Source organism: Amaranthus tricolor, chromosome 8 (genome assembly GCF_026212465.1).
Source record: "Amaranthus tricolor cultivar Red isolate AtriRed21 chromosome 8, ASM2621246v1, whole genome shotgun sequence".
Taxonomy (NCBI): domain Eukaryota; kingdom Viridiplantae; phylum Streptophyta; class Magnoliopsida; order Caryophyllales; family Amaranthaceae; genus Amaranthus; species Amaranthus tricolor.
In genome coordinates this window covers 17,733,048-17,755,596 of record NC_080054.1, presented here as the reverse complement: position 1 = coordinate 17,755,596, position 22,549 = coordinate 17,733,048, and the positions used below count along the sequence as shown (strand labels likewise).

At 32.1% G+C, this 22,549-nt stretch overlaps 3 protein-coding genes across 3 annotated transcripts; all 3 read left to right on the top strand.

Moving 5' to 3' along the window:
• The first annotated feature begins 2,644 nt into the window (after nt 1-2,644).
• On the top strand, nt 2,645-4,385 carry LOC130820327 (protein FAR1-RELATED SEQUENCE 2-like). Its single transcript, XM_057685661.1, has 2 exons — nt 2,645-3,583; nt 3,666-4,385. Exons 1-2 carry the CDS (start codon nt 2,911-2,913, stop codon nt 4,076-4,078), a joined length of 1,086 nt encoding a protein of 361 aa, XP_057541644.1. The 5' UTR covers nt 2,645-2,910; the 3' UTR covers nt 4,079-4,385.
• Nucleotides 4,386-6,482: 2,097 nt separating this feature from the next.
• On the top strand, nt 6,483-8,339 carry LOC130820328 (histone H1-like). Its single transcript, XM_057685662.1, has 2 exons — nt 6,483-6,733; nt 7,712-8,339. Exons 1-2 carry the CDS (start codon nt 6,554-6,556, stop codon nt 8,111-8,113), a joined length of 582 nt encoding a protein of 193 aa, XP_057541645.1. The 5' UTR covers nt 6,483-6,553; the 3' UTR covers nt 8,114-8,339.
• A 7,576-nt stretch (nt 8,340-15,915) lies between these two features.
• On the top strand, nt 15,916-16,814 carry LOC130820326 (histone H3.3). The gene is made up of 4 exons (XM_057685660.1): nt 15,916-16,075; nt 16,179-16,255; nt 16,335-16,425; nt 16,518-16,814. The coding sequence occupies exons 1-4, from the start codon at nt 16,004-16,006 to the stop codon at nt 16,686-16,688; spliced, it is 411 nt and encodes a 136-aa protein (XP_057541643.1). The 5' UTR covers nt 15,916-16,003; the 3' UTR covers nt 16,689-16,814.
• The last annotated feature ends 5,735 nt before the right edge of the window (nt 16,815-22,549 follow it).

The window sequence follows — 22,549 nt, the reverse complement described above, 5'->3', positions numbered from 1 at the left end:
TATTTCTGCTTGCTTCTGAACCAGTGTCGTCTTTTTACCAACTCTGTCCATTGTTCATTATCGAACTTGATATATAACTGACCTCCATTTCAAATGAATTTAAAATTATGTAAAAACCAATGTGGATATAAGAGACCCAAGGACCCAAATGAATGCAATCTGTTCAAATTCTGTGTTTGTAAGGGAACTCGAAGATTCGTTTTCTTGTAAGAAATGCTTATGGTAGGCTGTTCAAAAGAAATTGTGAATTTGAAGCTTATGCCGTCTTTATTTTACTTTGGTCTTGGATATTTACATCGAGGACATGTTCTCTTTGTCTAATTTGATTGAATTTGGTTTGAATTAACTGTTTCTGATTTTGTTTGATTTGTTCTTATCTTATTATATTTGGTATCATAAAGTAGTAATTATTATTATTATTATTATTATTATTATTATTATTATTATTATCTAATTAAGTAATTTAATTAATTAAATAAATAATAATTTAATAATAATAATATTATTATTATTGTTATTATTATTATTATTATTATTATTATTATTATTATTATTATTATTTTAGTCAATTAGTGTTATCTTCCCATCAACCGGTGGCAACCCAAATTGATTTTGCAAAAAAAACTTATAGAAGTGGGAACAAAATAATACATTATTTGATAGTTTTTTTTTAATCAATTTTAAACAAACTAAAATTTATTGGTTGTAGTTTGGATTAAGCGGCATAGAAAATCAAAAAAAGCAGACAAAAATGGATCTTAGCTAGAAACTCAACCCAGTTATAAAACCTCACATGGAAACAATGAAAGAAAGTGTCATTCGAGTTTTTTCAACTAACATTAAATTGAACTTATTCCAAAAAATCAAACGTGAATAAATAAATTAAATTACGAAATAGTTAAAAAAAACCTTAGTATGTTCTTCCAATATTTTTTTCATTGCTTTCTTATTATTTACTCTATAATGACCATTCCTATTAAAACAAAACAAAAAATAATCACCATAATTATCAATACAAATAAATTAAGAACACATACACTATCATGACCAATTGAAGCCGCGATTAGTTTGGACCGACGAAACATGATGCGAATCAAAAGAAAAGAAGTGAAAATGGTTAATCATATCAAATTCTTTTTGTTGTCTTTTATGACAAGACCTAGCCTATATACACAAACAATTTATTGTCGCGGCTGAAAAAGAAAATGAGAGCACGCGAAGTTATGAATGACAGAGAGAAGGTATATGTGTGTTGCAGTGGCGAGGGACGTCGGCGAGGGGTGGGTCATGGCGTGGGAGTGGATCAGGCGATGAGTTTTAAGTTTTTGGACCTTTTTGCAAATGAGACTGATAAAGAGAGTAGGAGAGCTCAAGAGAGAAGTCCAACTTCTTACAACTTTCCTATGAACTTTTTACCTATAAATTTCTTTACAAACAAGCTTCTTGGTAATTTCTTACAAAATACCTACATACTTTTCTTGTAGGTAATTTTATACTGCTTTCCTATAAACTTTTGGGTGTTGCTATTTTTTGCCACCCCTTTTTATTTTTTCGCCACCCCCAAAATTACTTAATTGCCCCTGAATTTAAAAAAATTACAAAAATGCCATTGGAGTTAAAACATAATTAATAAATGTAAATCACGCTTAATAACACTATTAAGAATTTAATGCGGATGATTTGTCTATATATATCGAATTCTGAGATGCGTTTGAAGTACGAATTCAAACACGGTACTATCTCTCTAAAAAACTGGTACTATCTCTCTAAAAAGTGTTAAAGAAGTTGTAAGGCGTAATTGGTTGAATATGGCTAACGAAAGCGACTATGAGTCGGATGCGGTACGTAAAATTGTCGTTCGAAAAAAAAAAAAAAAAACAAGTCGTACAAATCTAGGCGACTGAACCATGGTTCAGTCGCACAAATCTGGGCGACTAACCCATGGTCCAATCGCACAAATCTGGGCGACTGATCCATGGTCCAGTCGCCCAATTTTGTGCGACTGGACCATGGGTTAGTCGCCCAGATTTGTGCGACTGGTTTATTAATTTTTTTTTTTTTTATTTTTTTTATTTACGTATTAATGTTTTTTTAAATTATTATTATAATTATTGTTAGTACTATTATTATTATTATTATTGTTGTTGTCATTATTATAATTTTTATTGTTGATATTTTTATTTTTTAAATTTTTTAATATTTTAATTTACGTAATTTATTTATTTATTTAATTATTTATTTATTTATTATTGTTATAATTATTATTATTATTGTTGTATTTGTTGTCATTATTATTACTATTATTATTATTGTTATTATTTGTCTTGTCATTATTTATTTATTTTAAATGTTTTTAAATTTTTTTATCAACGTAATGTTTTTATTATTATTAAAATTGTTATTGTTATTGTCATTATTAGTTTGATTTATTGTTATCTATTTATTTATTTATTTATTATTATTATTATTATTATTATTATTATTATTATTATTATTATAATTATTATTATTATTATTATTATTATTATTATTATTATTGTTGTTGTTGTTGTTGTTGTTGTTGTTATTATTATTAATCCAATTATTATTATTGTAGTCATTAATGTACTTAATTTATATCATTTCAAATGTGCAGGAGTTTGAAAACTTTGGAGACAACGTAGACTACTCCGGTCACTTTGTTACGGATAGGGAATTTATCTCCATAGCTGAGTTACATAGTTGGGCCGATGCGATAGCAATAACAATTGGTTTTCAATTTACACGTGCTTCTTATAAAAAAAAGAAGGACGTTCCAGAGTTAGTTGTTATTTAAGATGTCACCGCTATGGTAAACTTAGGGGTGATGTAGATAATGTAGATAATGCTGCCCGACCTGGTTCTAAAAGTAGGAGTTGTGGGTGTAAATTTATGATTGTAGGAAGTAGTCGCAAACCAGGAGAAAGACCTTGGACGGTAAGGGTGTGTCCTGGTGAAAAGGGAAAACATAACCACCCGTTCTTGGTATACAGAGATGGTCATGTAAGGGCGAGGATTAATGTAGATATTCGGAAGCACATACGACAGCTTAGTGCAACCGGAATGCAACCGGCCTTTATTATGAATTCTATTAGAGATAATTTTCCTGGTTTTTATGCTAGTATGAATCAAATATATAATATTAGGAAATCAATAAGGAGAGATGAAATGGAGGGCAGGACTCCCCTTCAACACTGTCTTCATATGGCCACAGAACATAATTATGTGGTCTGTACAGAGTTGGATAATGACGGGCACTTGAGCAGACTTTTAATTGCAAATCCTACTTCAATCCAAATGATACGTACGTGGCCGTATGTTGTGCTGATAGATACAACGTACAAAACGAACAAACCAAAGTGGCCACTATGTGAAGTGATCGGAATGACGCCAACAAATCACAACTTCTTGGTTGCGTTTTGTTTGATGCGAGATGAGGCGGCTGTGTCGTACTCGTGGGTGCTGCAGGGATTGAGAGATATTTTCGGCACTGCTCAGACTCCTAGCGTCATTGTAACCGATCGTGACGAAGGTTTATCTGCAGCTATTCGTGACGTCTTCCCAGGTAAAAACGCTTTGTGAGTTCATTATTGTGGTTATATCTATTTATAATGTCTTAATTACGTTCACTGTTTTGTTTAATGTAGATGTACGTCATTTGTTATGCACCTGGCATATTGGCAACGATGTTGAGAACATGGTGGACAAGTTGTGCGGCGGCAAGAAAAATCAACAAGGGCAGTTATTCAGGAAAAGTAGATGGAACCCCTTGGTTGAAAGTGCTACAATCCGGGAATATGAAAAGAGATGGGAAGGGATCGTCAGTACGTGGTCGGTTAGGAACCGAAGGGTCGTTCGGTATTTGACTGGAACATGGATTCCACTGGAACCGAACGCTCAGGAGCTTGGAACTGAACATCATCAGCATCATTATCATCATCACTATAAACCCCCCAACTACTCTGGAGGCTATCAGCCTGGTCATCAAAATGAGTACGCACTTGGTTCAGCGTACTCGACCTTTGGGCCTCACTGTGTCTGGCCGCCTCTTCCTGCCTAGCCCTCCTAGCAGAACCCGTGACCCCCCTCTCATGCGGGTCCCCTCTGAGTAAGGTAGGCCTAGAACTATTACCTCTCAACAATTGCCTAAAAAAACCCTTTCCTTTTCCTTGATTACCAGCCATTTTCTACAATTTTTTACGGTTTCATTCAATATTATAAATAATAATATTTCTAAAAACATAATAATCATAAATAAAATATGGAAAAAAATAACATAAAAAACAAAATAATTAATTAATAATACAAACATAAACAATTATATAACAACAAAAAATTAAATTATTATTAACTATCACAATAACAGTAATAACATAAAAAAAAATATATTTATAATAATAATCACCTTTTTTAAAAAAAAAAACAAAAAAATTATTAATAATAATCACCTTTTTTTTTCCAAAATTAAGTACAATATTAACATTTTATTAAAAAAAATATATAAAATTATTAATAATAATCATGTTTTTTTTAATATTTCAAAATTTAAAATTATTATTCCTAAATAAACGTAAAAAAAAAACAAATTTAAAATAAATAAATAAATAAATTATTTACAATATTAACATTTTATTAAAAAAAATATTTAAATTTATTAATAAAAATCAGGTTTTTTTTTTAAATTTCAAACTTTAAATATATTTTTCCTAAATATAAGGAAAATATATATATATATATATATATATATATATATATATATATATATATATATATATATATATATATATATATATATATATATATATATATATATATATATATATATATATATATATATATATATATATATATATATATATATATATATATATATATATATATATATATATATATATATATATATATATATATATATATATATATATATATATATATATATATAATAATCAGTTTTTTTTTTTTTAAATTTCGATTTTTAAATTTATTACTCCAAAATATACAAAAAATTAAAATAAAAAAAACAAAAAAAAAAAGAAAATGAGTCGCCCAGATCCGGGTGGCTGGACCCCGGTTCAGCCGCCCGGATCTGGGCGACTCATTTTCTTTTTTTTTTTTTTTTTTTTCCGTAAATTATAAATAACATATATATACACTTACTAAAAAATAAATAAATAAACATTACAACATACAAATTTAAACTAATAATTTATAAAACAAAACATAAACATATATTTAATAATAAATAAAAATAACAATAACAATAATAATAATAAAATTAATGATAACAACATTAACATATATTTAATAATACAAAATTAACAATCACAATAATAATAATAAAATTAATAATAATAACATTAACATATATTTAATATTAACAAAAATAACAATACAATAATAATAATAATTAAATTAATAATAATAAAATTAACAAAATACATACGGAAAAAATAAAAAAAAAGTTAAAAAATAAATTGGAGTCGCCCAGATCTGGGCGACTCCTATTTTTTTTTTTTTTTTTGATGATTAAATTTAATTAAAAATAACTTACCTCGATTGATAAATTCCGGATTGAACTTAATTTTTGCTCCCAAATTTTGCTTTTGTATGTTGTTTTTAGTTGTAGTGAGAGAATTTTTAGTGTGAGTGTGGTTTATATAGAAAATTTTAGCTTTAATGGCATAATTGTAATTTTTTCAAAACCAAGGGCAATATGGTAATTTACTAGGGGGTGGCGAAAAAATGAAAAGGGTGGCGAATTATAAGAATTGGGTAAACTTTTTTACCTTACAAAGCTCATACCAACAAATTGGATCTTGTTAGTATCTGTAGGTACACCTCCCGCACCTACAAACTTTCAACTTTTTTTGTAATGATAAGGCCATTCACCTATGATTCTACACGATGTTTATGCACTTTACTTTTGTCATATTTATAACCTATAACTAACCAAAATTAATACTAGTATTTGGTACAAATTACATTTTAGGAAAATCAATATGAGATATTTTTTTAATTGAATATTATCCATTATAGTGTTAAAAAAAAACATATTTGTAAAATATTTACATTAAATTGAATTACTATCCAAATTTCAACCATTTACACTTATTGAGTTGAAGCATGAAAATGTATCAAAAATTTAAAATCCTTAGTGGTTCTACAATGATCAAAATCCAACTAAAATCCACAAAATTAGAACCCTAAAAAACCAACAACAAAAACACAAACATGAAACTACTATTCTTATAATTAGCACACAATAACTCACGAGTTCATCTCTATTCTTCCACCTTTCAGATAAGACCGCCACAAACATCACACTCCAACATCAAATAGACGCTTAAATTAGCCTCCACATGTACGATCTAGATTTCTCATTTGTCCACGCTGGCAATCCACCTGAAATCTATTATCCAATCAAATCTAACCACCTCTATTTTCGCTCTCCTATAAATTGCGATGGCTACTAATTATGTCGTCATACTAGACAACTTTCTAGCATTTTCTAACACCACAAAAATTTATTTAAGTGATGTCAAATTCTGGTGAGGTTGAAACTCAAATTCCGGTGATGGAAAATCCGGTGACGGAGAATCAAGCGGAGAAGATGGAGGTTGATGCGAAGGATGAGAAGAAGCCGAAGAGAGAAAGGAAGCAAAAGGTTGTGAAGGAGAAAAAAGCTAAATCACCTTCTCATCCTCCTTATTTTCAGGTAATTTTGTTTTATTTTGGCTTAGTTTTAGTGAATTTTTTTATTGAGCTGTGAGTTAGCAATTTTTGAGTTCTTGATGTTTATGTGGAGGTGTTGCTCTGTTCTATGATCATAATGAGTTGTGATTGAAATTCGTTTTGATTTTTCATTGATGTGCTACTTGTTAAGATATTTAATATTTATGTTTTAGTGTTTAATTCGAAATATTTGACTTGAATAATATTAGTGATTGGAGTTTTTTCTTTTTTTTTGAATTTGTGATTTTGTAATTTCTAAGTTACTGATTTTGTTTATGAAGTGTTCCTCTGTTCTCATGGTCAAATTGATTTCTGATTGAAATTTCGTTGGTTTCTGATTGATTTTGCTACTAGCGAAGATTTTTTTTTTATATTAAGTGGTTTTGTTTGAGATGTTTTACTTGGTTAATTAACCGTTGTGCGGTTAATAAACTTCTGGTAGTGATGCGATCGATCAATTTTCAGTAGCTCAGGTAAGTTCGAAGATAGGTACGTTGGAAAATTTCTGATCATCTTTACAAATTTTTACAATTGCTGATGTAATGTTCTATTTTTATACGATATTCTTAGATAATCTGGTAATTTACTACTGTGCAATATCGGCGATCACATCTTCTCTTATTGAGCTGCTTTAGTTTCCGGTGTACACTAAACTTGAAGGTTCTTTATGCATCATAATTAGTCAATTTGAAGTGTCTTTTTTTGTTTATCTAACATTTCGACAAATTAAAATAGTTTTTCTTGGTATTTTAATTTCAACCGATTTAAGTAAAAAAAACTGATATAGAGTACAACAAGCTTATTGCTTAATTGAATGTTCTGAGAAATTTCTGCGCACTTTTATAGAACTGATCATTCAATTGAGACGAATTTACTCAATTTCTATGAACAATCTGCGTGATGTTTGCTGCAATTTCATCAATCAATCAATCAAAATTCAACAATTCTCTTATTGATGTAGATGATGAAAGAAGCAATCACTGCTCTGAACGAGAAAGGAGGATCAAGCCCTTACGCAATTGCAAAATACATAGAGAACAAGCACAAAGCAGTTCTCCCTACCAACTTCAGGAAGATTCTAGGTCTGCAGCTCAAGAACTGTGTTAGCAATGGTAAGCTTATAAAAGTGAAGGCTTCCTACAAACTTTCTGAGGCCGGAAAGAAGAGGGCTAAAACCGCAACCACAAAAGCTGCAAGAGCAAATGCAGCAAAAGAGCCAGCCAAGAGGAGGAAGCCTAAGTCAAAGGCCGTAAGCAAACTTGACATTCCAGCAACACCGACAGCTAGGAGGAGTAAGAGAACGACTACCACAAGGAAGCTGAAAACAATCAAGCCTGCTGTAGCGAAGAAGGCTGCTGCGTAGAAGTTTATTAGGAATTAGGATAAGTTTTATCTTAGTAATACTTCTCTATGGTGGCTTTTAGGGTGTCAGGGTCTTCAGTAGTTGTATATAAAAGTATTTTCTGTGGCTCTTTGACCGAGTATGTGATGGACTGATGGTGTTTCCTGTTGCGGGTTGTAGTCAAGTGATGGTATTTTGAGAAGTTCTGTAATTATGAAAAATAAATAATACTACTTTTTCCTATTCACTTTTTGCATATTATTCATAATTATAAGTTAAAATATAGTCGATTAAAATTTTGTGATAGATAGTATAAAGCAAATAAATAGTGTATAAAGTAAATATAGTCTCAGTGCAAGAATTATTCATATTAATTTTTTATGATTTTTAACTATGCACAATTAGAGATATTAAGAATTGAATAAGTGCATTGGATATTGTATAAAGCAAATGGAATACATGTGATGAATATGAGAGAGTATTACTCTTCTACTTCAAATTAGTTGTATTGTATCTCACGCGCCTTAAGTTTGTAATATTTTTATGATTTGTTTACTTCATCTAAATAAATTGGTTTTTAATCAATAAAAAATCAATTTTAATCATTATAATATTAGTTATAATTAGTATTTTTGGTTACAGTTAATACAACTTAGTTATTATTTAATTAAATATTAATTATAATCAATTTTGATCAGTTATAATCAATTAAAAACAAAACTTATCTGACTTGACTATTCTATCTAATTGTGATGACCTAGTTTCCCTATTATGGTAGTAGGCTGTTGTGATTTGGCAATTAGGTTTACGAGGATATTGTACTGGACACTCGTTATCCGTGAGGACCCCGCACCCTCACATGGATAAGTCCAGCTCGTCCATATGATGGTACATGAATGAGTTCAGACGAATTTTTCCCTTTACCACTAGATACAAAAGCATGTTGGGTTAGCTCCTTGATGTCTGGAATGTAGTGCTCGAAATATGAGCCCGGAGACACCTTGAGCAATTTTTCTAACTGGTTGATCTTTATTGGGGTGGTAATCAGACATCACACTTTGTGCTTGAACAAGAATACATAGTAGAAATTAAATTCAAAATTATAAAGAATTATTAGGACAAATTTTGGAATGTAAAACAATACTTAAAAAGTGAGTCACTGTAGGTGGGTGGGAGCGTACAAGGTCGCATCAATTGCACCTCGTGGTGTCATCCATCTTTGAGTGATGGACCGAAACCACAATATGTAACCTGTAGTAGTATGTGCGCCTGTCTCATTGATGGACGTATTATGTGGTATGAACTGAAACCTATGCACCAAACGCGCTATGTGATCTTAGTGAACTCATTCTAATTCTTGGGTATATTGCCCTTTCTTGTGTAGTAATATAGTTTAAATCTATGTCGCATGCTGGAAGGATGCCTTTTGCTAACCCATATTGGCGCATTGCGCGCTCTTAGAGATAAACTTTGAATATATTGAAGCATATAAGTGGTACGAATTCCCTCCACGCACCCTTCACTGTACCCATGTGTTCCGGCAAAGTAGCATATGCCTTAGCAGGGTACGGGTCCTAAAGAAACTAAAAGAACAATAAATATTAATACTATAGAAAATATTCAAAAAAAAAATATATAGTAGTGAGCATCAGGACTAAATTAGATACCTGGTTAAAGTAGATCAATCTTGCCTTAAATGACTCCCGCATCTACTCTTGTATGGTTTGTGTTTGTTCTGAAAACTCCCATCTCGATCTGTATGGGACCTATATGGGTGGTTACTGTGGAGGAGTAACAACACCACGATCAATGTGCCTCAATGGTTGGTCAATGAGAAAATGCTCCCAAGCCTGTAATTGATAACATTTAAAACAAACAAAGTTATAAATACATTCTATTGTTATATAATACAAAGTTACATAGTATAAGGTTTTGATTCCGACTAGCAGAAGTAGAATCCTTCATAAAATGATACAACTGCCAATATACGGAGGTGAGACCACTAGAAACCTAACTATAATCCTCAATACACTCCCATAGATGATCTAGTAATGCCAAGTACAAAAATTGGACTAGGTTGCTGGTCTTGTCGACATACGGACAACATTAATAAGATATAATAGGTACATCATGATTACTTCTCAATGGTGAGCCTATGAGAATGTTTGTACAAACCATATAATCTGCGACTCGCTCTCTCGGACGCTACCTCTCAATTAGAGGTTTTCAATACTTGAATCCCTTAATACTAGGTTCGAACGCCAAAAACACCCGGTAAAAGGTACTAATGTTGCTGCACACATAAACACCCTTATCATTTTCTTCTTTGAAAAACCACTCAACCATTATCCTGAGTTTTCTTGTTGCATTTCTTTAAAAAATCATAGGAGGAGAGTATAACAGTCTTTCTAACTACCATAGATGAACAAAATATTTGGTTCTTTGTGCACTTTACCTGCTTGTAAGTATCATGTATACTAAATTGGTATTTCACCATATGTTGCACCATAGACACCTTAGTTGATTGGTATTGCGGAACACAATTTTTAATCACGCAGTTAATCATAAAGGATATGAAATGAATATATCCAGCTGACACATTATCGCTAGCTAATACGCAAGACTCATACTTCCCTTTGTATGGAACTTTTTCTACCCCTAAGTTTCCAACTATATCCCCTCTAACACTTTAAAACTAAGATAATTTGACTAAAAGTCTCAGTTCAATGTTCCACAATTCTATGAATGTGATACAATTAGTGATGGCCACGGTTCGGGTTGGGCCGGTTCCGTTCCCGTTCCGGTTCCATTTGGAACCTGATTCAAATGTTCCGGTTCCGGGGTGGTTCCAAACGGTTTCTTGGCGGTTCATGAGGCGGTTCCGGTTCCATTTTTATTTTTCCTTTAAATATAATATAAAAATACTATAATAATGCGGACATACCTTTGATGATTACTTGATTATTAGCGAAATTCATTGCTTGTCATCGTTATTAAAATATTTACTAAAAAGAATGAAAAAAATAAATTAATAAGAAACGATAAAGATGATTAATAAAAAAAGGGAGAAAATGGACTTGAACCTAGTACCCGAAGGATATACTAAGCTGTCTACGTATCCCGAAAGAATCAAGCCAACGTAGTTCTTTGTCATACCTTTTATTTGTAGTTGTTGAATGTTGATTAATCGTTGTCCGATTGATCCTATTCGTCTTCGTCATCATCATTTGGTTGGTTAGATGCTTCCGCTGACTCTCCTTCTGACGATGATGTAGATGTATCCATCATCATCCATGGATCATCATCATCGCCTTGATCATCATCGTTCTTTAGTCCTTGTGTTCGAAGCTTCGCTTGATCCCAATCTTTCTTGCAAACACATATTTGAATACTATGTGGAGCAAGACGAGATCTCTTTTTGTCTAAAACTCTTCTACCTGCATTATAAGCAGACTCCAACGCAATCGTAGAAGCAGGAATTGTAAGGATATCCTTTTCAATTCTCGATAATATGGGAAATTTTATAAATTTTTCTTTCCACCATTCTAAAATATTATAGCTACCTTGGAGAAGTGATGTTTGAGATAATTATCTAATTCTAAATATGAAGTGGAGGGTGAAGAAGATGATCCTACAAAACTATCATCTTGGCTTATTATATTAGCTATTACGGAATTATAATAAGAGGGACGTGCCGAGACGCTAGCACGCCTAGACCTATCGCTACTTGGGTTATATACACTAGCATAGTATTCATAAAGTTCTGCTAAAAGTTTTTTACAAGTTCCAAGATAATTATGTACATCACTAGGCAGACGATCACTAGGCAGACGATCTAATGATTGGTAGTAAAATCCAATTACTTTAGTAAGGACTTCTGTCTTAAAACATGGGTCTAAAATTGTCGCAATTCCATAAATAAAAGGAAAATCAGTAAAATATGTCTTCCACTTGCCCATCATATATGCAAGAATCGACTTTAAATATGTGTTAGTATCATCATGCGAATGTTTAAGAAGATGATAAAAAATAGTAATACATTCACTTATCACTAAGTGGACGTTTGGTTCGTAAACATATGAAAAAATCTTAGTTGCGTGGTCATACGCTTCTAATATTTTCTGTACACCTATAGCTAGTTCCCATGTGTCATCACTTATATAGCTATCTGTACACTCACTATAAAGTTGTGTTATAACTGGACGATAAGCAATCGCTTTTTTTAATAAATCGCGGGTTGAGCCCCAACGTGTGGGAGTATCCATCGACCAATACACTTTTTTAGTTGATAATGGTCACATAATTGCTTATATCTTCTCTTTACCTGTCCAACTCTAAGCCACTTCATTATGTCTCTAATGGGATCTAATAAATCACTTAATTGTTTTATACCTGCTTGGCAAGATAAGTTTACTATATGAGCACAACAATGTACGTGTAATAATTTACCCCCAAGGATAAAACTAAATGTAGTTTCGTTATACAAAAGTTCGATGCATTTAATGTTGGCAGTTGCATTTTCGATAGAACAACAAAATATCTTATCTAATAAGTTCCATTCTTTAAATATCTCTATTAATCTGTATTTTATGTTTTCACCCGTATGTCTTTCGAGCATTACCTCAAAAGCAATTATTCTTTTTTGAATAATCCAATTTTGATCTATCCAATGTGCTGTTACACATATATAAGCTTCTAAATGTAGGGGAGCAGACCAAATATCAGCTGTTATGCTAACCATACCATTAAAAGATTTAAACATTTCTACTAATTCATAGCACATTGATTCATATAATTTAATTGTGCGTCGTTTAAGAGTGTTCTTAGGGATCGCTCTATATTGTGGTTGCAAAGTTTTTCTAGTGTAATGCTCGTATGCCCTACTTTCACCATGGTTAAATGGCAATTCATCACAAATTACATATTTAGAAAATTCATCAATCATATCATTACGATTATATTTAAAAGGCATACCTCCGCTGGGAATGTCCCACTGTCGGCTTCTACTTGTGGTCCGCTGCCGCTTGTTGCATGAGTTTCTTTTGTGATTCCATGCTTCTTTGTCAAATGTTTGTTAAAAGATCCCATACCACCACCTAACACGTATTCACAAAACACAATAAATGAATTTTTAATACATTCTTGATTTATAAAATATGAATATCATGTATGTATAAAAAACTTAAAAAGTAATTACCTCTGGTGAAATTGTATGAAAATAAGGGATTTACTCCTTGACTTTCACAAATTTTGACAAGTGCATAAGAAAACATCTGGATTGTCGGTTGGTTCTTTTGTAAAATACGACCACACATGTGAAACAGCTCTACCACTAGGAGGTGGCATTGCCGGAAAAAGGTTGTCTTACTGGTTCATCTTCATCTAAATTTAAATATAAAGACACACTCAAATACCACAACATATAAATAAATAATAATTTAAAATTTAATCAATTTGAAGAATAAAATTATAAAACTAATCGATAGTTTGGAAATTAACTCGTTTACCACGAACTTGTCTTTGTTGTTGTTGTTTTTGTAGTAGTTGTTCTTCATGTGATCTTGTTGATGACTGTCGAGATCTATGTATCCCGATCGGGGTCGTTGGTTCCTCTTCTTGTTCTTCTTCTTCATCAATTTGTATTTCTCTTTTTACTTCTTCTGCATAATTGTGTAATTCTTGGTTGTAACCTTCTGGATAATTTGGTTCATAATTATAATTACTAATCGAAGGTGTTGTTGATATCGACGGAGTTAAAGTGGCCTTTCTTTTGGAGCTAGAACCTCCCAACGATTTTGCCACTTTAGTAACTTTTTTAGAGGCTTTTATCAAAAAAGAAGATATGATAATATTGAAATAATAATAGAATTATGAAATAAAAAATAATTAATAGACTAATTATGTAATTAACTAAATTAAGAAATAATTAAAAGACTAATTATGTAATTAAGAGAATTATTGTGTAATTAAATAATTAAGTAGATAGGGTAAGTAGAGAGAGTAGGAGAAGAGATGAGCTGTAAAAGAAAATGATCGAAAGTGATGTGTAATTATAGTAAAAATCACAACGGCTAGTTAACGGCTCTTTTTCGAACGGTTCCAAAGAACCGCTGGGCCGGTTCACGGGGACCAGTTCCAGTTCCATGGAACCGTTGGGCCGGTTCACCCGGATCGGTTCCGGTTCCGGTTCCAGTTCTGGTTCCAGTTCCGGCCTGCGGTTCTTAGGTCCGGTTCAAGCAGTTTTTTTTCCGGCGGTTTCACGGTTTCGGGACGGTTTCATGCGGTTCGGGATCGGTTCGGTTCCGGTAACCTGCTCCGTGGCCAAAATCTCCTTTTTATGACAAATATGACTGTTTGAAATTCCCCGTCTTTAGTGAAAGTCGGCTCACATGCCTATATCGTCCAAAAGTTGTCCTTTGTATGTTCATTTAGAGGAGGAAGTAACGCATAGGGTGCTTCTCTAATATCAACAATGCTACTGAGACTTATGTCATTGCCTAAGACAACCTCACTCACAAGCACATCGTCATTAAAAGGTGTTTCTCCAATATCAATCATTTGATATCAGTCTCAATTAAGTTTCTCATTTCTTTCTCATTAGTTAACTCCTATGTCATCTGCGAGTTGGATTTGGGGGATTCAAGGAGAGTATTATAAGACCAATTGTTTTTTTTTTTTCTAAAAATTCATCAAATCCACTTCACACAAACCCACGAATTTTGCTCAATTGAGCCATCTTTTCCAAATTGGTAATTTTAGAGAAGCCATAGTTGCTCTAGATTTCGTTGGTAAAGTGGGTGTTAACTAAAAGCTTTTACCTTTAAAACTATTATCTTTTCCAAATTGGTAACTTTAGAGAAGCCATAATTGCTCCTGGTGAATTTTTATCAACCTTCGAATTAAAACAAATTTATAAGGGGTTTTAATAACAACCCGTCAAAGGTCAAAAACTCAAAGGTAAAAAGCTCAACACCTATAATAGGTTGTTATAAAAGGAGGAGCTTTAATAGTGGTGGTGGTGGTGGCGGTGTTGGGGTTGGTGAATGGTGATGATCGGGGAGAGTTAGAGAGGGGTTGGGAAAAAAGGGTTTAATTTGGGGTAAGTGCGTAAATTAGGTTAGATTAATGAATTTAATTGAAAGTTAAATGTCATTTAGCATGGTCAACGGTCATTTAGCATGGTCAACGGTCATTTAGCAGGTCATCCGGTGAAGTAGCTGTATTGATGTCCTGTTTGGTAAGTTAAAGGCTGTTATTTGTAAAAAAAAATACTTCGAGATTGCTTATTGTAAAAGGCATAAATTTCAAGGCATGAATTTGTAATTATTGATTGATTTTAAAATAAACAGTCCCGAAGTTCTTACAAATTCATGGCCTACATTTGGTCAAATTATGAGGATGTTGAGAATATTTACTCTTGGCAAAATACCCCTAAATCTGAGATTATTCATGGTTAATTAATAGTTGAGAATATTGTAAAATAATGAAGATGTTGAATTATTCTACGTAGTTTCTTTTTTTCCCAAATTTTCTCCATTTAGAGAGCTAAATTAGCATCTAGAGCTAAATTAGGATCTAAGAACACACATTTAATAGCTATTCTTCTGAGAGACGACTTCAAAACTAAAAGTCTATATTCTCATTATCTCTTTAATGTGTGTTAATTAGGCTATTTCTTCCATATATCTAATGTGTCTCTTAAAAAGACCATTTTTCACGATAATTTGTGCACATTTTATGGATTACGGCCTTATGGGCCTAATAGACTAATACGGTCCATTCAATAACCCTACTAAGCGGTTAGTTTAAATACTCAACTGTCAATAATCAACATTAGATAGAACAAGTTTTTTCAATTTTCTTCTTCCTCACGAAGCTAAATACTTCCCTGCTTTTAGGGATTCCATTGAAATGGCTCGTACAAAGCAAACTGCTCGTAAATCCACTGGTGGAAAAGCTCCTCGCAAACAACTTGCTACCAAGGTCTCTCTTCTCCCCTCGTTTTTTGCTTTCTAGGGTTTTCTTTTTATCCCCAATTCAATTGTTCTTCACATTTTTGGATTCTTTTTTTTTTTTTTCTTTGAAGGCTGCTAGGAAATCTGCTCCAACTACTGGAGGTGTTAAGAAACCTCATCGATACCGTCCTGGAACTGTTGCTCTTCGGTAATTAATTTCGCTATTTCTCTTTTTTATTTTTTGAGAATTTCAATTAACCTAATAATTGTGTCTTCGGGGTAAAAAGTGAAATTCGAAAGTACCAGAAGAGTACTGAACTTTTGATCCGTAAACTCCCCTTTCAGCGTTTAGTTCGTGAAATTGCTCAGGATTTTAAGGTAAATTCATCATTTTAATGCTCAATTTAGTTAAATTTGGGTACTTTCGAATTAAGGTTTTATTGACAAATTCATACAATGTTTCAATGCAGACCGACTTGAGGTTTCAGAGTCATGCTGTTCTTGCTCTTCAAGAGGCAGCTGAGGCATACTTAGTGGGTCTGTTTGAGGACACTAACTTGTGTGCAATCCATGCTAAGAGGGTGACTATTATGCCAAAGGATATTCAGCTTGCTCGTAGAATTCGTGGTGAAAGGGCCTAAGTTTGCATTTATCTTCTGATATTTTATTTTTGGCTTTATTGGAATGTGAAAAATTGTCATTTTATTGGGTTTTTTTTCATTGCCTTCATGTAATTAGTTGATGATGGATTGAATTTGGTATCAGTGATCTTATTTGTCCATGTATTTTGTTGAAGACATGAAATTTATAATATGTTCTTTGCCTTTGTTAAAATGCTTCAACTTCGAACATATCTTTATGGAAAATTTGGAAATAATATTCTCAACTATTGCTTGTTGACTCAAAATACCCCAAATCATTATTTAACCTCGTATATCGTCAAGTATTCGGATACTTAACCTTGTGTACTCCAACTATTGCTCAATGACTAAAAATATCCCAAAACAACTTGTTGAAAATAATGTACATAGTGTTCAAGGTTCAGTTCTAATACTTGAGGGTATACAAAGTTTAATAGTAGTTGAGGGTTTTTTAAGTCAATTAGCAATAGTTAAAAGAGTATTATTTACAAATTTTTCTATCTTTATTTCTTACCATTTATATATTTCTTTTTATGGTTTAGTGTGCCTTGTATTGCCTGAATTTGTTATCGTCAATCACTAATCTATACCTCTTTGGGTGGGATTAGGGGCCTTGCATTAGGGTAATGGAGTTGTTGTAATCAACGCCACACTCATCAATTGATTTTGTAAAATTGTTAATAAGATTTTTGAGTACGAACATGAAACATTGCGTTTGTGATCAAGAACATGGTTGGTTCTGTCATGTATGCTATGTTTGGATGGAAGGAAATAAATGGAAAGGAAGGGGAGGGACTGGAGGGGTCACATTGTCTTGTTTTGGATACCAAAAGGAGAGGGAAATGGTGGAGAAAGCTTCTTGACATTTTGAACAATACTAATCCTTCCAGCAATAGAAAGATTTGGAAGGAAATTCCATCCATCTTCCCTTCCTTCTTTAATGTTATCCAAATACACTCCTATGGCACCAATACTTCTACTTTGTGGCTGTCTGTTGTTTTGTCGTATTTATATGATTGGTATGATTTGGTAGAGCTTAGAGAGGTTTTGGTGTATGAAGCAGATTAGCTGTCTTTTGACTGATTATGTGTGCATTGTGCTAGGTATATTTTGGGAGAGAAGGTGCTTAATAAGTAGTTTGTTATATGCTTATATTTCCTTGCGCAATTGGGATATGTAATTTGGGATTATGGCAGAATTATATGCTTGTGTTTTGGGGATTTTTATCTGCAATTGAGGAAAATAAAATCTACTGGTCGTTTATCTGTTGGAAATGATGGCTATGTTGGTGTGATTGGAGTCATTACAATGTTTTCGGCAAGTCCTGTATGAGATCATTTCACCATGTGTCGGAGTTTATTTTTCTAATTGATCAGCATAAGGTTTTAAGTAATCACTTCAAGACTATAAAAAGCGATGACTTTAAGGTTATAATTGGTTACTTTAATATTTTAAGTAATCACTTTAAAATTGTAAAATTGTAAAATCGTAAATGCTCAATTTGATGTTATAATTGGTTAATTTCAGATTATAAGTGATTACTTTAATGTGATTAGTGATTATTTTAAAACTGTAAATGTACATTAGGTCAGTATAACATAGATGCTTTTATCGTGAGATTGTTTGATTTGAGAATTATTACAAAGTTTTAACTTATTGGCTACAAGTTTAGCAGGGACATGGTTTTGGTGAATTTCATCTAAGCATTTGAAATAATGATGATTGGAATTTCATCTAAGCAATTGCATAGTTTTAACTTATTGGCTATAAGTCTTTACAATATTTTTTTGTTGTTGTTTCTCCATTTTCACTGAATCGAAAGATCCCAGATTTCCTCTTCTCGATTCCCTCCTTTACCCAAGTGATTTGAACTCCTTGAATACAAGTTTAGAGTTCATGCCAACACCACTACGTACGCGTCGATTACCCAACACGCGTATGACACACCACATCACCACCACGTCGTGCCACTACACTACACATCTGCACCTGCTCTGCACCACCATTATTCATGACCATCCTAAATGCCATCACCATCATCAGTACTCTTCTATCTTCTGAACCACCTTCCAAATCAAGAGATTTACCCAAGAAGATGATCGAGGACTGGTTGAGCTTTACCCGAAATTTAAAACAGAGGTGTTCAAAACAGACCCGATTATCTGAAATTTATCCGACCTTATAATATAACCCGATTTGACCGGACTTCAAAAATGATTTACATTTATCTAAAATATAATTTGGATACAAAACGCGATTTCAACTGACTCAAAACACCTAACTCGAAATCAACCCGATGGCCTAAATGAACACCTCTAAGCGAAAACCTACACTGGAATTAGGCAAAATGAAGTAGACGGAGGATGAAGATAAACCTGGAACATCGATCTTAGGGAACTCGGTTAGAGTTATGGTGGAATTTTAGAGTACTTTTGTCACTTTTGGCTATTTGCACTGGTAATTATACTACTCTTGGTTTTGATAAATACTCCTAATTTTTGTTATAAGGGGGAGGGAAACTATGTTAAGTTAGCTCAAGTGGGGGGAGAGTACTTAAGACTTACGAGTGAGCGTTGCGATTATCCTGGAGGGTAAGGGAGAGTAAATCTTATTAATGGTGAAAATAAACTTATAAATAGATTATAGGTAGACATGTCAATATTTGATCCGATATGAAATTAATATATATTTTAAAAATCTTGATAGTTAGATCAACTTGAATCCGATCCAAACCTGAAAAGACTCGAAAATCATTGTTCAAGACAACGATTTTGTATTCTATTGGACTGGAGGCTAGACTTCAAGGGATAACTGAAAATCATTGTCCTTGACAGCGATTTCACTTAAATAGAAAGTGTGCAGCGGTTTCCACTGCCCTAAACCCAATCTTGCCTTGATCAGGGTATTAGGGTGTTGGAAATATAGCCAAAAACAACAATTTCACTGGACAATTTCACGTTTTTCATTGAAATGAAAGCGTTTTTCTTGGCAACAATTATACTTTTCCCATTGAAAAACCAATCTCCAGCATAAATGGATCCAAAAAAACTTTTCTGATTAACAATATCTCTGAACGCTTAGTTTGAACTTTCTCAAGGCCGAATTTGAGGAGGACCTCTTTAATTCTAGTCATAGTCAATGTTAGCTTCTCCAAAGAGGAGAAGGTCATATGCAAAGATTATGTGAGAAATGAATGCTTTATTACCTTTCATGGAGATGGGTTCCACTGTCCCAAATGGATCAATTCTCTATTTTTCTAGCCAACGTCACAAAGTTTTCATACTAAAAGACTTGGAGAACCTAGAGTTATGTATTTTCACTCTGGGAATTAGTAACAAACACATACATTAGGTGTTATAATCTTTACGGCCCATTTAGTTATCGGCAATGGCGGATGTAAGTTGGGGCATACGGAAACACTTGCTTCTAGGCGTTTTTTTTAAAATAAATTTCAAAGTACACTTTTCTATTGGTAAGAGTAAAAGTGTAAAATTGATAGTCTTTTAATGATAAATACTTCCTCCTTTTAGTAATTTTGTCTTATTTATTTATTTTATCCTACTTTTTTATTAGGTCAGTTGATTTATTTTGTTTCATTTTCTTTTATTGTATATCGTATTTAAAATTTTAGCAAGTTTTGTATGAGACTGTCTCATCGTAAGACAGGCCCATACAAGCAGCCTATTAGTAAAAAACATAAAAAAAACAATGAAAACTAAATTTACACTTGTACAAGAAGTTTTTTTAAAAATAGTTTAGGCTGACCCAATTCAGGCCATCCCACGGTGACACCCAATTGAGGCCGTCTGACGGTGAGACGACCTCAATAAAGAACGTGCACTATAATAGATCAATTCACTATTTATTTACATCATACACGTTATTTTTAGAGTATATTCAACTTTTTCTCTAGTTACATTATTTTGAATAAAGAGGAATGAATTTAATAAATAAGTTCAAATTGTTATTAATTCAGGTAATGCATATGATTAATATAGATCTTAATTACTAGAATTCTTTTATTCGAAAACTTACTTGATTATGAGAAACTCTTTCAAGAACAAGATCATAATTTTGATAAATTCATTGTGCTTCTACTTGTCATTTTCCAGAAATAAAAAATTAGTTGTTAATTTTACAAACGAAACGCTGTCGAAATTTTGTCCATTAGTCGGTGCCTCTTGGGACTCCGAACCCTGGATCCGCCACTGGTTATCGGTACTAATTAGTGACAATGAGAATAAACAGTAGTGTAAATTTTCATGATTTGTATCATGTCATTCCCATGGAAATGAAAATTTGATCATAGAAAAGTTTTTTAGGTCACATATTTCCATTACCATCTAATACCATAAGTTAAAATAATAATGCATTGGAATGACTTTTGTGAAGAAAATGAGATTGTTGAAGGAGAATAAGTATGGCCATAAAGTTTGTAAAGAGATATTTCTATAAAGATTACTCTACCTTTCCATTACCATTCCCGCTATTTAGTACGGATTATCAAACGGGCCGTTAGTGTAATGAATCTAATTCGTTTTGTCACCAAAAACAAATTATTATTACGGTATCTACACTTTATAACAAAACAAAATAACACAATATGTATTATGTTATAAACTTAACAACTCGTTTGGTTATCGATACTAATTGGTTGTAATGGAAATAATTTGTAGTGTGAATTTTCATAATATGTATTATGTTATTCTCATGTTAATGAAAGTTTAACATAAATTTTTATAGTTTAATACCACATTCTCATGGTAAGAAAATGAGATTGTTGAAAGAGAATAAGCATGGACATTAAATTTTTCAAGAGATATTTCTACTAAAATTATACTAATTTTTCATTATCATTCCCACCACTTAACACCAATTACCAAATGAGCCGTAAATATATTAAATCTAATTCGCAGTATCCGGTCGCCAATGGCAACCAAAAGAAGGTGGTCGTGAATTTATGATAGCAGTTTTATCAATTTTTTTTTTTTTTTTTTAGTGAAATTCATGATGTTCTTGTCATGTATTTCAAGTATCTTTAACAAACCACTTTGGCAGTAACAATACAAATGATGATTAATAGATTATCCTTATGGCATATGTTGCCCAAATGATATATTCCAAACTTCCAACATAAATCCCTTCCTTCCAAATATTTTTTCCTTTAATTTTATTACTCAAACAAAAAGAAAAATATATACATTCAAATCACTTCTCTTCTTTTCTTTTCAATTCTCTCAATCCGAACACAAACTTTAGTGTCTCAACATACTCCATATGAGCATATCTCATTGCAAAAGCTCAACTATGTCCTAAAATTACCCTTTAAAGCTCGATGATTGCGAGTTTTTTTCCCGTAAAAGCTACTTATTAGTTATAGTAAAAGAAATTTTATATTTTATATTACGATCCTTATGATTGTTAGTTTAGAATTATAACAACATCAAAAATGTTAATAAAATTTGAATATGATATAATTTGACAAGATTAATGATCATAATTATCCTTTTAAAATTTTTTATCGTAAAAAAATTATTCTCATTCACTACTTTTTGGAAGAGTGATATTACATAGTAAATGAGAATGAATAACTACAAAAAAACTCATGTTTGAGAATGAGAAACATAACATATTTTTTGAAAACTAACATTAACCATCATTCTATTTGATTGCTAATTACCGATCAACTCTTTGATCACAAAGTGATAATTACTATTGACTATTTTCTGACTATAGTAATTATTCACCACTATTATATCGACTATCGTTTTTCATTGGTACACAATAGTAGCTCAATTTCAAAATAATGACCGACCACCGACCAAATTGATGGTTGTTATTCGATAAAGTTTCTGTAGTGA